This window comes from Daucus carota, chromosome 6 (assembly GCF_001625215.2).
Source record: "Daucus carota subsp. sativus chromosome 6, DH1 v3.0, whole genome shotgun sequence".
Lineage (NCBI taxonomy): Eukaryota > Viridiplantae > Streptophyta > Magnoliopsida > Apiales > Apiaceae > Daucus > Daucus carota.
The window spans coordinates 37,674,263-37,688,792 of NC_030386.2; the positions used below are offsets into that span (position 1 = coordinate 37,674,263).

At 36.4% G+C, this 14,530-nt stretch overlaps 3 protein-coding genes across 9 annotated transcripts; 1 reads left to right on the plus strand and 2 right to left on the minus strand.

The window, feature by feature from the left end:
* Positions 1–386: 386 nt before the first annotated feature.
* On the plus strand, positions 387–8,233 carry LOC108227815 (U-box domain-containing protein 35). 7 transcript variants are annotated; one of them, XM_017403169.2, is made up of 11 exons: positions 387–652; positions 907–964; positions 1,059–1,266; positions 1,590–1,714; positions 1,795–1,916; positions 2,638–2,828; positions 3,554–3,876; positions 4,692–4,793; positions 5,522–5,950; positions 6,787–7,536; positions 7,823–8,233. In XM_017403169.2, the coding sequence occupies exons 3-11, from the start codon at positions 1,062–1,064 to the stop codon at positions 8,003–8,005; spliced, it is 2,430 nt and encodes an 809-aa protein (XP_017258658.1). In that variant the 5' UTR covers positions 387–652; positions 907–964; positions 1,059–1,061; the 3' UTR covers positions 8,006–8,233. The 7 variants fall into 7 exon arrangements, with proteins under 7 accessions (XP_017258658.1, XP_063935434.1, XP_017258655.1 ...); XM_064079364.1 differs by having other exon boundaries at positions 1,593–1,714; XM_017403166.2 differs by lacking the exon at positions 907–964 and having other exon boundaries at positions 984–1,266.
* A 60-nt stretch (positions 8,234–8,293) lies between these two features.
* On the minus strand, positions 8,294–11,296 carry LOC108226636 (putative kinase-like protein TMKL1). Its single transcript, XM_017401627.2, is given in 3 exon segments — positions 8,294–9,390; positions 10,338–10,621; positions 10,623–11,296. Coding segments are annotated over 3 exon segments (1,062 nt in total). The 5' UTR covers positions 10,829–11,296; the 3' UTR covers positions 8,294–8,818.
* A 791-nt stretch (positions 11,297–12,087) lies between these two features.
* LOC108226824 (acid phosphatase 1) lies at positions 12,088–13,624 on the minus strand. Its single transcript, XM_017401816.2, has 3 exons — positions 13,132–13,624; positions 12,592–12,801; positions 12,088–12,341 (listed from the first exon to the last, which is right to left on the minus strand). The coding sequence occupies exons 1-3, from the start codon at positions 13,539–13,541 to the stop codon at positions 12,164–12,166; spliced, it is 798 nt and encodes a 265-aa protein (XP_017257305.1). The 5' UTR covers positions 13,542–13,624; the 3' UTR covers positions 12,088–12,163.
* Between the last annotated feature and the right edge of the window lie 906 nt (positions 13,625–14,530).

Here is a 14,530-nt window from a genome sequence, read left to right on the forward strand (position 1 = left end):
ATAGTTTAAACAATAATACCCGCATACTCCAAGTTTTAACGTGTAAATACTTATTGCAGTGTTGTAAAAAACGGAAATCGTACTTAGTCGGTGAAATTACGAAACATGGATTAATCGGGGATTAATTGAATTGATCGGGGATTAATCGATGATTAATCGAGTATTTAATCAGTTCGACGAGCTACGGAACAGGGATTAATGAGTGATTAATCACCGACTTTTAGAACAGAGTTTATTTGCAAGAATTTAAGTATAAATATTAAAAAAACTAAGCATAGTTATTAAAAAAAACTAAGCAGAGATATTCTTAATTCAGACATTGATAGGCACGTTGACCTTGACTTGCAACTTGCAAGTAGCAAAGGCTGCAAACATAAACAAGTTGAACTACAAGAGCAAGGAAGCTGAGTTGAAAAGGACAATTATCATAAAGAATGTATGTACACAATTTCGTGATATAACATCACGGCACGGATTATCCCTTTTGGATTAGCTTCACCTTGCATGATCTTCTCATTATATATCAAATTTCTTGCAAAATATTTCAAGAATCAGTTCTTTCAAGTGTTTTTTAGGTGTTTAAATTGAGAGTTTTGATGGGTCATCAACATCTTTAAACGGGTCCAATTACAGTTCAAGTCTTTAATTATAGGTAATTATAGGTACTCCTATATGCTATATTCTTCAGAATATTCCTTAAGTTTATAGATTTTTGGTCTTTTCTATAATTAAATTTTGACTTTAGTCAAAAATTTGGTCAGATTGTGCTGGTATGTTGGAAATTGATTACTTTTTTTTTTTTTGTGTGTGTGTGTGTGTAGATTTTTGAGTTCTTAGGAAAATTATGATTGTAGTTCCTGTTATACTGAGAATTGATTTGTTTTTTGTCCTTTTGATTTCCTGTAGAATATTTCAAGAGCTTGTTCTCTGATCTTTGGATAGCAGATGGAAATATTTTTCATATGTGAGTATTGAATGTGTAGGTTGTTGATTGCCCCATTTTGATGTGATTGGATAGGAAGTAAGCTGTCTGCGTGGTTCATGTTATTGTGCTATAGGACATGTACAAGAGTGGCATAAAAATGGAAGAAAGTGAAACTGTTGAAGGCCTTCTCCCCTTGCCATCTCCAGTTGTTGCTATAGCTATCAATGGAAATTCAAATAGTAAATATATAGTTCAGTGGGCACTGGATAAATTTGTTCCTGAGGGAAATGTGTTCAAGTTATTATATGTCCGCCCTAGGATAACAGCAGTTCCGACCCCAAGTAAGTTATTTCATTCTGTCATATCATAGTGATTAAGGTTGTCTTTTGATCACATTTGTTATATACTTATATCGTACGTAGTAATTAGTGAATTTGTAGATTAAGGGCATTGTTTAATTACTCAGTGAATTATCACGGGTGTAAACCTTAAAGGCACTCTGGGATTCAAATTTCAATAGTGTACAATTGAGTAAAGGTGAGAGTTTTCGCTAATGAATATGCGCTGACGAGCAAAAGTGATGAAATTGTATTAAAATGGAAGCAAGACCAACTGACCAAAACCATACATCAGACTTAATTATATTCTCTTCGATTGCTGATAGCAGTGGGGAACTTCATTCCCATATCAGAAGTGCGAGACGATGTAGTTGCTACTTACATAAAGGAAGTGGAGTGGCAAACTGATGAAAAGCTTATTCCTTACAAAAAGATGTGTGCTCAAAGAAAGGTTAGGCTTATTTGATTTTTAGAAAATACCAAAGAACACAAGCTTGAAGAGGCTGACTTAATATGTTCTTCGACTTACAGGTACAAGTAGAAGTTCTACAAATCGAAGCAGACGATGTTGTAAATGCAATAGTGGGAGAGGTTGCTAGATGTAAAATTAAAAGGCTTGTTATTGGAGCTTCATCTCGCGGCATTTTTTCAAGGTATGAACTTGTATTGTAATTTTGCTTATTCATCTACTAGACAGTAAAGCATGTTTCATACATGCTTTAGCATACTCCTGCTTGCTAAAGGGGATCAAATTATTTTCTTGAGTTGACATGTAAATCGGTGTGAAATAGTAACATGATGTTGTTACTGTGGGTAAAGAATGATGGTGTAATTCAGTTATTCAGGACTTCAAATGCTTTGTGCAATTAACTTCAGCAGCTGACAGTAAAGCTGCAGAGCAATTTATAAAAATATAAACTTGCTGAAATTAAAGAGTTTCCATTATAATTAGCAAAAAAAGGAGTTTCATATTGAGTTTTCCAAGGACCTTTCACTTAGAATATGTCCGTATAATTTACCCTTGATCATGTATCTTTAATGCATTAAATATTTTGCATAGCAGAAAATGGCAACAGTGCCACTGCCACACTGGACACTGGTCATAACCAATGGTACCCTCGTAACATGCTCAAGCTTGGTCAATTAACAATACAAATCTGTTAATAGGTGAATAACAAATTCTTTTACCAAAGTGATTTACCATAATCAAGCATAAGGGAACTGTGAGAAGAGCAATGGTTTTCTAGACATAACTACATGTGATTAGGGCCATATTGACCCCCCCCTTCCCCCGCTCCTTATCAAGATTATAAGGAAAGAATTTGCAATCTAGACGCTCCAAGGTGATAATCTTTTTTCTTGTCATAAACTTAGGGCAAGGCGATTGTCCTCCAGAATTTCAGAAGGCACACCAAGCTATTGCACAGTATATGCAATTTCAAAAGGAAAGCTTTCATCCGTCCGCCCATCTGATTCAGAGACTAGTGGAAATATGAAGGATGACACAAGTGATACGAGTTGTTCTACCAGCAGTTCTTCACGTTATAGTTTTAGCTCACAAGCAGGTTAGGTGCTTCTTTATGTAATATTATGCGTTGCAGCAATTGCATATTGCATTTGTGCGTTACAATTCATGCCTATAAAGAGCGGTCCACTAGCTTAAAGTACATTCAATGGAATCTATACTGAACACTCAACTTTCTAATGATCACCTATCTGCTGCTTCCTCCAACGCCTTCAGATACCCCACTATACAACAGAATTACTGTCAAACATTAAAATTGCACTTGTTCCATACAAGTTTAAGCCCCAGATATACCCGTAAATCGAAAAATCATATTAGTGGGTTCCTTGAGATTTAGAAAATTGTTTATGCTGGGCAGATCTTATCTAACACATCACATCACTTACTGCAAAGTGGACACTGTTGTCTTGTTTGGGCTGTCAAATGTTTTTATTTTTTAAGAATTCTTCGAGTCACTGTTGGCGTCCAATTTTCAGTTTTTATTCCGCTATGCGATTCTTTTATAAAACCTAGGTACTGTATGTTGCTAAGTTATTTGCACTAATCCTGTCTGATCCATATACTGTTGATAGTAGTAATACATTGGTAAAAACCATAGTTACAAGAATAAACAGGTCCGTACCAATAGGACAACTTGGTTAACACGTTGAATATGTCTCCTCTTCATGTACTTCGAGCACCAGGAAAGAGCTAAATAATTTTTTATTGGACTTTGTGGAACTGATACCACGCGTCAAGTAACCAGTTATCTTTTTGCCTTTTCAGAATGGACAGAGGCAGACTCAGTTAGTCCGTACTCTCATTTTCGTTCTCCTTCACTACCAATGCAGAGGCTTCAGGCACTTTCAACTGTGAATCAAACATTCTATCACACAAAAGCCAACTCAGTTAATTTTGACCATTCAAGAAACGTGTCATTTGATACTGAAAGAACAAGCAAATTTGCGAGTTCTCGTCCCAGTTATGAAGACCTGGATTATGCAGAACTTTCTAGTAGTAGACACTTGGTGACAGATAGCAACCAGTTGACGTCTGAGCAAGCTTCAACCTCAAGTGCACCACCGATAAAATATTCATCAGAGAGCGAGGTGGTGTATCATTTTAAAGAATAAACACCCACACACACACACTGGTTATGTTGTAAGAGTACGTCTAGTAATTACTTTCTTAGACTAAATATGATCAGGGCAAGGTTTTACAAGCTAGTGATATAGGCCTTTCAGAAAGATACTTTATAACAATGAACAAGGCTAACTTAAATTGAAGCTCAAAATGACTCATGAATGTGGGGTTTACTACCCGCATTATCCAACAAATTATTCTCAAAAGTTTCATGCTTTTGACTTGATTTCCAATGCTTCCTCGTTAGAAGACTATTAGTCTTACATGACTTGACCAACCAATTGTGTTGGTCAAGAAAGTCAAGCTATATCTTTTTTACATTAACCAAAACTTAAGAACTAGTGCCCTTATTTTTGCAACTGTTGTTGCCAAAAGTGAAATATATAGTCCTGGTACAAAGATGAAGATAAGAATAATGTTGCCTTCATTGTAAAAGGCTCTCACATCAACAAATTATGAGTAATGTCTAGATGTATGCTGTCTTGCCCTTAACCATATATAGGCTGTTTTCCAAGGATTCAGACCTAGCGGATCACGGCAGTAAGTATCCAATGTCTAGATGCATGCTGTCATGCCCTTAATTTTTCATATGTAGGCTGTTTCCAGGGTATTTAGACCTGGCAGATAATGGTAGTAAGTAGAAGCTTGACTATCATATCAAGCATGACCCCTGTACACAAGATAAAAATACCTCTAAAAATTATTCTCACATATATATTAGTTTCGATTGAACTACTGGTCATTATGGTAAAGAATGATGAAGTTCTACTTTTTTGTGCAGGTCAATGTTAGCTTTGAGCTGGAAAAATTGAAAATTGAGCTAAGACATATTCAGGGAATGTATGCGCTTGCCCAAAGTGAGACAATGGATGCTTCGAGGAAGGTAAATTTGTACCCTTGATATCAGGGCAGTATTTGAATTTCATGTTTAAGTATGATGTTTCAGTATGACATCAAGTAAGATCTCTTATCATCGAAATGTTTCCCAGTTGACTTTTAAATACTGATTAATAATATCTTTTGAAGGAGCATACTGCATGTGCTTGTTGCTCCTTGCACTTTGTAAACAAAGAAGCAAAGGTATTTGAAGAATAATAAATCAATATGCAGCGACAAATTTAATAAGTGATGAATATAATCTTAATCATGTATCCAGGTTCAAATTAATTATATGAAGGAGACTTGCATATTTTTTAGGATTACGGGCCCAAACATGAAATATAATAAGTTAAGGTTTTTCAACCCAAAAGAATTTACTTCAGGTAAAGGGCCTTGGCCAGCATATACTACACTTTCTTGTGGGAGGATCTTATTGTTATGTCTTTTGATATGGTTCGGATGTTCGTTTGTAAGTTTAAGAATCCAGAAATCATGCTAACTGACCCGAGTGTAGCTATACTGCTGTTCATTTGAGCCCACCATATGTAACTACTTCAATATTATTAATAAAAAAAGATTTGTTATCTTAAAGCGAGACTCATATTGTTTACCTCAATTTTGTGCTTTTGGTTAATGTTGCTGGTGAGTACCTCTCAATTGTTCATTTGAGCTCTTTAAATTTGCACGTGTTGTCTCATAGAAGTGCATGCTCACCATTTTACTTCCTATCAGCTAAATGATCTTAACAAACAACGATTGGAAGAAGCAGTCAAGTTAAGAGAGATAAAGGATAAGGAGGAGGAAGCGAGAGAATTGGCAAAGCAAGAAACAGAAAAATACAGAGCTGCTAAAACAGAAGCTAATTATGTGAATGAATGTGCTGAGAGAGAAATTTTAGAAAGAAAAGAAGCAGAAGGTAGAGCCTTTCGTGAGACTAGGGAGAAAGAAAAGCTTGAAAAAGCCCTAGATGGATCTGTGCAACAGTACCAAACATTTACATGGGAAGAGATTGTGTCTGCTACCTTATCATTTTCAGAAGATCTTAGGATTGGCATGGGTTCATATGGTACTGTCTATAAGGGCAGTTTGCATCATACAACTGCTGCAATTAAAGTTCTCCACTCCGAGGAGGTTCACAGGACCAAAGAATTTCTGCAGGAGGTATGGGCGTTCTATATATGATGAACTATAGTGGTTGTTTTTTGTAAAGTTATATGCAATTGGCACCCCTTATGTTTGGACATAATGCATATTGCACCTAATAGTTTTGGAAAATACACTTTGCAGCCCCAGACTTTTAACCCGTAGACACTTTGCACCCTTTCCGTTAATTTCTGCCGTTACCGTTAACTTTTGCAGGGGCATTTTGGGAAATTTAATTATATTTAATTAAAATCAGACTTTTATTTAAATTTTCTGACCATCTAAACGATATTTTTCGGAAAAACTTAAGGAACAAAAGTTGTAGAGAATAAAAAGATCTTTTTAGAACAATAATGTTCAAAATTTAAATAATTATTTAAAAACGATTGTTCATTTTTACAAGATTTCTAATTTTTGAATTTTTTTAGAATAATTATAAAAGAAAATTTTGAACCTTATAGTTTTAAGAAGATTTTTTTATTCTCTACAACTTTCGTTCTTTAAGTTTTTCCGAAAAATATCGTTTAGATGGTCAGAAAATTTAAATAAAGGTCTGATTTTAATTAAATATAATTAAATTTCCCAAAATGCCCTTGCAAAAGTTAACGGTAACGGCAGAAATTAACGGAAAGGGTGCAAAGTGTCTACGGGTTAAAAGTATGGGGCTGCAAAGTGTATTTTCCAAAATTATTAGGTGCAATGTGCATTATGTCCAAACATAAGGGTTGCCAATTGCATATAACTCTTTTTTGTATCAGCTTTTAACTTTTGCTGCATCAGAAAATATATATGGAGTATTATAGTTATTTCCAGGACCATAATGCTTTGTTCCTGTTATTTGACTGTATTTTTAGGTTGAGATTTTAAGCAAAATTCGTCATCCGCATTTGCTCATTCTTCTTGGTGCATGCATTGATCATGGATGCCTTGTTTACGAATATATGGAGAATGGTAGTTTGGAAGAAAGATTATTCAGGAAAAACAATACTCCTGCAATTCCATGGTTTGAGAGGTATCGTATTGCGTGGGAAGTAGCTTCAGCCCTTGTATTCCTTCACCATGCAAAGCCAAAACAAGTTATCCATCGTGACCTAAAACCAGCAAACATATTGCTTGATCACAATCTTGTGAGCAAGATTGGTGATGTTGGCCTCTCAACAATGCGCCCACTAGACTCTACAACTATATCTACCACATATAGAAACACAGGGCCTGTGGGAACCCTTTCCTATATCGACCCTGAATATCAAAGGACAGGATTAGTATCTCCAAAATCGGATGTTTATGCTTTTGGGATGGTTTTACTGCAGTTGCTGACAGCAAAACCAGCCATAGCACTAACACATTTAGTGGAAAAAGCCATTGATGATGATAAGTTGACAGAGATGTTGGATCCAGAGGCCGGAAATTGGCCAATAGAAGAGACCAAAGAATTAGCTCTATTGGGGCTAAGTTGTGCCGAGCTTCGACGTAGAGACAGGCCGGATCTGAAAGATCATGTTCTTCCAGCATTAGAGAGATTAAGAGATATTGCTGACAAGGCTCGTGATTTGGTGTCAAATGGTCAGACCCCTCCAAGCCACTTCATATGTCCCATACTCAGGGTATGCCTGTATATGTTAATACTTCCTAAGTTATTAATATTTGCAAAATTGGGCATGCTCAAGAAAATAAAATGGCGAAGAGGCTGGAAGGTACCATATTTGAAGGAAACAATTATTGAAAAAAAACATCTGGTACAACTAAAATGACAATTCCTAATTCTATGCAAAAAGATTAGTGCCTTGCATGGTTTCGTTCTAAAATATGCAACGCTGACGTATTCTTAATATTTTACTGACTCGACCTATATGCATGCATGTTATATATCTTTCCTTTTCCCTATTATAGGAAGTAATGGATGACCCTCATGTTGCTGCTGATGGGTACACCTATGACCTCAAAGCAATAAAGAAGTGGTTTGAGGAGAATGATAAATCACCAATGACCAATATACCTATGCCGAGTAAGAGCCTCATCCCAAATCATACACTTTCTTCTGCAATAATGGAGTGGAAGGAAGGAAAACAATAGAACATTCAGTTTCCTTGAATATTCAATATTTTTGTACATGTAGATTGTATGTTGTTTTTAGGAGATGCCTTGTATATGTTTAGAATTTGACACTAGAATTGGACCAAGTTGCAATGATGTGAACCTGATGATTGTATGTATGCGTGGGGCAAACAAAATGTTGCACGCGCTGCATAGGTATTTTTGATTTGTAAAATGTTAAGAAAGTGAGTGTTTTGCCACAGATAATTAGCAAATTGTTTTTAATCTGTTTCATGTTTAGCTAGTTCTTGAGCTTTTTGATAAAGCAATATTTCCCATTTCTCGGATATAGCTATTAGAAGTTCCCTTGATTCCGATTTACAGACTGAAAGTGATTTAGTGGTTTCTTTTGTTCCATAGGAAAGCTCTGCTGTACAAAACAGCTACAACTGCAGGAAGAATCTCAAAATCTTGTGTCTTTAGTGTCGATATCTTGGAATAAGCAAATTGTATACAGATCTAAGAAATACATCACCAGCTCAAAAATCCTTGTTGGTACCACACACGTAAAGTTTCTGCAGATGTCGATGCTTAGCTATCCAAAGTTGGATAGCTTTGTAACCCAAACATGCCTTGCAATATCTTCTAAGAAGCCCAAGCCATGCCAGTTCCCATCACTGTCATAAATCATAATGGCTGTCGAATATGTCAAAGCTTGATTACCAAATCAGCCATACTTGTTGTATCCCGCTCGTAGGGTAGGGTCTTTTAGGTATACAAACTTTACCTCGACTCGCATAAGTGTGGGAGACCGTTTCCTTGAAGACCCCTGACAGATCAGAGCTTGATTAGCTATGCTAACTCTTCAAGCTTTTTGAGGATTTCCTTACTATCTGGTCTAAGGGAAGGCGATGGCGAGCAACACGACATAGCAAGCTGAAAGAACTTAAGGATAATCTCTTCACTGACTGGTTTTTGACCATTGTTTTTGCCAAGTAATATATCAGGATGGTATAGATCAGATAGTCTGTGATCGAGAACTGCAGCCCTCATGGAGCTAGGCAAGTAAAGATCTTGATCAATGACTGGTTCCTTGCCCGAAAGCATTTCAAGTAAGATTACTCCAAGGCTGTAGATATCAGCTTGTTCACTCGTGTCCTTCATTTTGATCAATTCTGGGGCTTTATAGCCCTCTGCTGCAGACCCTTCAAGCATTTCATGTGCTGCTGTCGGATTCAATAACAGATGTATGCCGGAATCTGATACACGCGGCTGGTAATCGTGACCTAAAAATATGTTCTTCGACTTGAGATTTCCATGAATCAGAGGCTTTTGCATTCCTTTATGAAGAAAATCTACTGCTCTAGCAATACCAGTAGAGATTCTATGAATGACTTGCCATTTGTGAGATTCACCATCTTCATCTGCCAGTAAGAAATTTTTTTTAGCATTATTATACAATGCCACTTGACACTCAGACATGTGTGAACGCTCCGATACTTATTTTAGGTCAAAACAATATAAAATTTTCAAAATATTATCGAGTCAGTCGCTCGAACGGGCTCTGAAATTTCAAGATTGACCTAATCAAGCAGAGACCATGACAATATCAAGTTGAAAACACAAAGTGGCAACCACTATCAGCCATATATTCTAATGAGGTGGTGCAGTGAAGAAGACCAAAGAAACAAGATCTAAATTTAGTTATTAATTTCAGGGAGATCTACATTATTTGATAGAGACAAAGATCTGAATCATGAAAGCTACTTGTCAGAAAGTCTTTAACCAGATCAATTATTATTATATAAATAATATCATTTCATTAATTTATTAATTAGTTTATTACAACAACCAACTTTTATTTAAAAAGACATTCTCATCAACCCTGACTACTACTTTGATCAATGCAACACTTAAAAGAAACAGCTAGGCTGAGCTATACTCAGATGTTTAATGCTAATCCACCTGCATTATAAAGAACTTAAGATGGAATCCTCAACAACTCTCACTACACAATAAATATATAGATAATAATACAAATAGCATTCAAATACAAGAAAATCAAAATCTGACTACTCATTATACGGATGAAACATATGTAAGAGGCATGGGTAAATATGGTAAAGAATTTAACTGAAGCTTAAACAATAAAATATGGAGCTTATTTATCGATTCCCGAATATATAGTCATGTTTCATAAGCTAAGTTGAGTATATCCCGCTTAGAGCAGGTTTTGAGGTATAAGAGTATTTAAAAAAAAAATCCATTTGAGTAGAAGCATCAATTAAAAAATTTCAAACATTTTAAAGTGCAGCAGAACTACTGCAAATTAACAACTTTTGAAATTTAGCCTTGAAAATGTTCACATTACCTCTGATAAATTGGGCCAAATTTCTGTTGGAATAAAATGGATACACCAGAAGTTTTTCACCTCTTGGTCCTGCATAAAAAGCACAAAGTGGCACCAAATTTGGGTGCCTAATGGACCCCAAAGCCTGTATCAATGGCACAACTTGGTCTAATTTAACAGTACAAGTTGGCCTCAAAAACCTTAGCAACATTACTGTATCAGCACTCACCAAACTGGCTCTATACAATGTGCCATAGCCTGATTTTCCAATAACTTCACCAGGAGCATCTAAAATATCATGGACTGAGATTTTCACCTCCTTGAAACTTGATCAAAATGTCATCTTTACCAAGATCATCTCTTTCATTAGACTCATCAAAGTTTGCTTCTTTAAGCTCATCTTTAGCTGGCCTTTTCTTGAAAAACCAGAAATAAATTATGAAGAGAAGAAGTAGTATGATGCATGATGTGGGTATTCCAAGAATTAGCAGAAGCTTGTGAAATTTTCTCATATTTAGGAATGAAACTCTACTGGCTTAGAGTTTAGAGAGATTTAATTAAAAATGAATGGATATAAAGATCTGGGGTGGCATGGAATGAGAGTGAGAATGTGATCAGATGAGTTGACTAGTGAAAGAAGCTATGGAATGTAGGTATTGAGAAAGAATGTTGAAAATGGTTTTGTACAAGGACTAATAATATGAAATGAAGTTAAATTTGATGGAAGATGACACATAAAACAGAGAGGACTTTAAGAGGGGGTTGGGAGGTGAAGTGGAAACTGGTTGATAAAGCCATGTGAGTGTTTGCTGTAGATTGAGCTGGAGAGAGAGAACTTAATGGAGATTGGAGACAGAGAAAGAGAGAGAGAGAGAGAGAGATTTATATGGTATATATAGTGACAAACTGGCACAAAAAGAAAGAAAAATGGGAGAGCCATGTAAGAAGGCTTGATTGTCTCACCCTCCCTTTATTTGATTATTACTGTTTTCTTCTTGGGTACCAGTCTCTTTGGTCAGGATCCATATATGATTTCGAAGTATAAGACAGAATTATCTTTTCTTCTAAATCATTTATATATTTAAATCAAAATATTGTTATCTAGCAGAAAATCCAGCTCTCAACTTTTCTTCCCAGAGGTCCAGATGAAGATAGTTGTGCGTGCACGTTATGTCATTAACTAACGACAATTCATGGTGAAAAACAAATGGGGTACTATGGCACCCAGACTGTCTGCATTCTTATCATATCCTCCAAAATTAAATTTTATTTTTACAAAATTATTTTCCCAAATGCCATACTCTTCGACATCAACAAGAACACCTCGTTGTTTAAGGAAAAATCAAAGTTCACTTCAGAAAGAGATCGAATGCTCCCTGCAGAGCCTGTTTGCTTAATAATAAGGTTGCAAATGCAATCCTGATCATCATTGAATATAAGCCATGTCAAGGAACCAGTTACTCTAAAACCTCAAGGTGTTAGAGAATGGCCCTTTCGAGGATCTTATATTCTAACATTCCCCCTCACTCGAGAGCCCATTTATGGGTCGAAGAGTGGATCACGGGCGCTCATCTTTGGAGCATTAATTTGCCATTCGTGCCACTATAAATTGTGAGAATATTGGGGGTGGCAGGGATCGAACCTGAGTCCTCCGCCAACCTGGATCTGATACCATGTCAAGGAACCAGTTACTCTAAAACCTCAAGGTGTTAGAGAATGGCCCTTTCGAGGATCTTATATTCTAACAATAAGCACTACGAAAGGAATCATGTAAGAAACGAGACATTTTATTATCACATAAAAATGAAGGGGACATACGGCGGTTTAGCCATGGCTGTATAGATTTATTAAGCGATATAGTACATAGGATTTGGCAGCTTGAATGATCGGACAGACATTGGTGATCCTAATAAGTCGCTCCATTGATCTCCTGAGCTGCCATGGATACGATAGCCTTGTTTCACCATCTGGCCCCTCTTCTCTGATTTGAATTGTGTTGCAGGCTTCCCTTTGTCCTCAGCACCTCTGCGCATTATATTTAAAAGCATTAGTAAATTTGTCCAGACAAAATTAAACTCATTTCAGTGTTTCAAAGCAATTTAAACCAAATATTATGACTTTTAATCATGATTGTACAAATCAAGAATCAGAACTAATCAGCCGACCTACCGATTCGAGGATTTATCAAAGATTTTTTGGATAAAGCCAAAATGTGTATTTTTCAAGTAGAGTTTACACTGGAGCAAATGTTTGGCTATGAAGTTTCGAAATTTACCTCAGTATGAGCTTTTCCCAATCATGAAAGCCAACTTTAGTCAGGTTCTCAACAGTAATGTCTCGACGCCTTTCAGTGCGGCCAGTCAGCAAGAAAACCTTGAAACCAAGCTTTAACAGTTCTTCGTAAAGCTTCAAGCTGGGCTTGATTGCCTTCGCTGTTCCCTTGTCGACCCACTTATCAAACGCCACATCGTCAAAAATCTCCAGTCTACAAATTTCATAACAATCCATCCATATCAGCCTCACTCATAACCCCATTGTCACAAATTTGGGTCACACTATACCAATTAAAATGCGAAAAAACACAAATTAATATCTACACAGCAATCCGTTTAGAAACCTGGATTTAATTTAAAATTTTGAATTTGAATAAATAACCTGTTTGAGAATATGATTTGGATTTCATTTGAAATCACATTCAAATATTAGTATAAACTTGAGAATTTGAAATGACAACTCAAATTCTGTTATTTGAAAACGCGCTCTTAAAGAAATTGAAAACACGGTATGAGCAGAGTGACAGAAACAAAGAAAGTACCCATAACCATGACGAGCATAGTAAGGAAGATTCGAAAGCAAAGTCTCATCCACATCAAACACCCAAATATCCTTCCCATCTCCTTTAAGCTCCACAGTTCGAGCATACAATATAGCCTCTTTCGACACCCTTTCGAGATCGCTTTTATAAGCCTTACCATTCATATAATCATCCACATAATCTCTACACTCTCGCGGAATTGTTTTCCACGGACTCAAATTATTCGCCTCCACAGCAAACCTCCAGCTATTACAATGCAAAGCAACATCTTCCGATATTTTCACTTTCTTGCGTGACTCAACAAGCAAAGGCCTCGGCAGTGAGCCAGAATCGAACCGAGAATCAACACTTTCGTGACAAGAAGAAACATAAATAAGCGACAATAACAAGAGTGCACCAAAGGCTTTCATGATGAAATATTACAAGTACCAAGAGAGTGCTATTAAGAGAAGAATGGATTATAAGGAGAGGCCTAGTGCATTATATAGTAATGCATGTCGTGTAGTCAGCAGCAGACGTAGTTGGACGGGTAGATGAAAGAGCGGCCGCGCGAGAGAAGGGACGGGGATTATGTGCGAAACGTGTCGAGGGTGTCGTTTTTGACAAGCGTCGACAATGTTTGTTCAACGTGCGGCCAAAGATTATTTGTACTTTGTACATTAAGGTGTAACGTGTAATAAATTAAAGTTTCGGCCAGCAACCCACGAGGTAATTAATTAATTACTCGTCCAAACTCCATGATCCTGTTTGTAAGTTAGAGATTTGGGATAAAATTAAAAGGTTTGAGGTGTTTTAGAAGTTTGACTCATATTAGTGTTTGGAAGTTAGCGGATTGAAATAGAGGTTTTGATCCAAAAAGCTAATTTTGAAAAAGCTACTTGAGGAGCTTTTTAGGTTAGCGGTTTGGTTTGTGTCACAAAAAAATAATTAATCAGTTATTTACCAAACAATTTTACGAGAAACAGTCTAGTCAAAACATCTACTTTAATCAGGTTTTTTCTGCTCAATTAATCTAGAGAATAAATTGTTCGACTCAAACCCTAATTCTTCTAATCACGATTCAGGCTTCATCTTCGTTTGTTTCATCAATTCATTCCTGGATTCAAGTTGCTTGTGTTTTCAGCTTTCAATCGATATACATATATCGATATATCCTTTTCCAAATCATTCGAACTCGAAAACCCTAATCGCCTTTCTTTCTTTCTTTCGATTTGATCTCTATCTCAACTCTCCCTCATGGATTGTGTGATTAACAATAAACGAATTGAAATTAGTTCAATTCTCTGACGACGGCGATTGCGGATCTCCGACGACGGTGATTGCGGATCTCCGGCGACGTTTTTCAGTCAAATACCGATGAGTCCTACTTCTCCAAGCCACCACGAAGATCAAACTGAAG

Excerpts from the sequence above, each read along its gene's own strand:
- LOC108227815 (XM_017403169.2), top strand. The coding sequence starts at position 1,062 with ATGTACAAGAGTGGCATAAAAATGGAAGAAAGTGAAACTGTTGAAGGC. Across the intron at positions 1,267-1,589 it reads AACAGCAGTTCCGACCCCAA|CAGTGGGGAACTTCATTCCC; the intron begins GTAAGTTATTTC and ends GATTGCTGATAG. Across the intron at positions 2,829-3,553 it reads TAGTTTTAGCTCACAAGCAG|AATGGACAGAGGCAGACTCA; the intron begins GTTAGGTGCTTC and ends TTGCCTTTTCAG.
- LOC108226824 (XM_017401816.2), bottom strand. The coding sequence starts at position 13,541 with ATGAAAGCCTTTGGTGCACTCTTGTTATTGTCGCTTATTTATGTTTCT. Across the intron at positions 12,802-13,131 it reads TATGCTCGTCATGGTTATGG|ACTGGAGATTTTTGACGATG; the intron begins GTACTTTCTTTG and ends TGAAATTTGTAG. Across the intron at positions 12,342-12,591 it reads TGGGAAAAGCTCATACTGAG|AGGTGCTGAGGACAAAGGGA; the intron begins GTAAATTTCGAA and ends TATAATGCGCAG.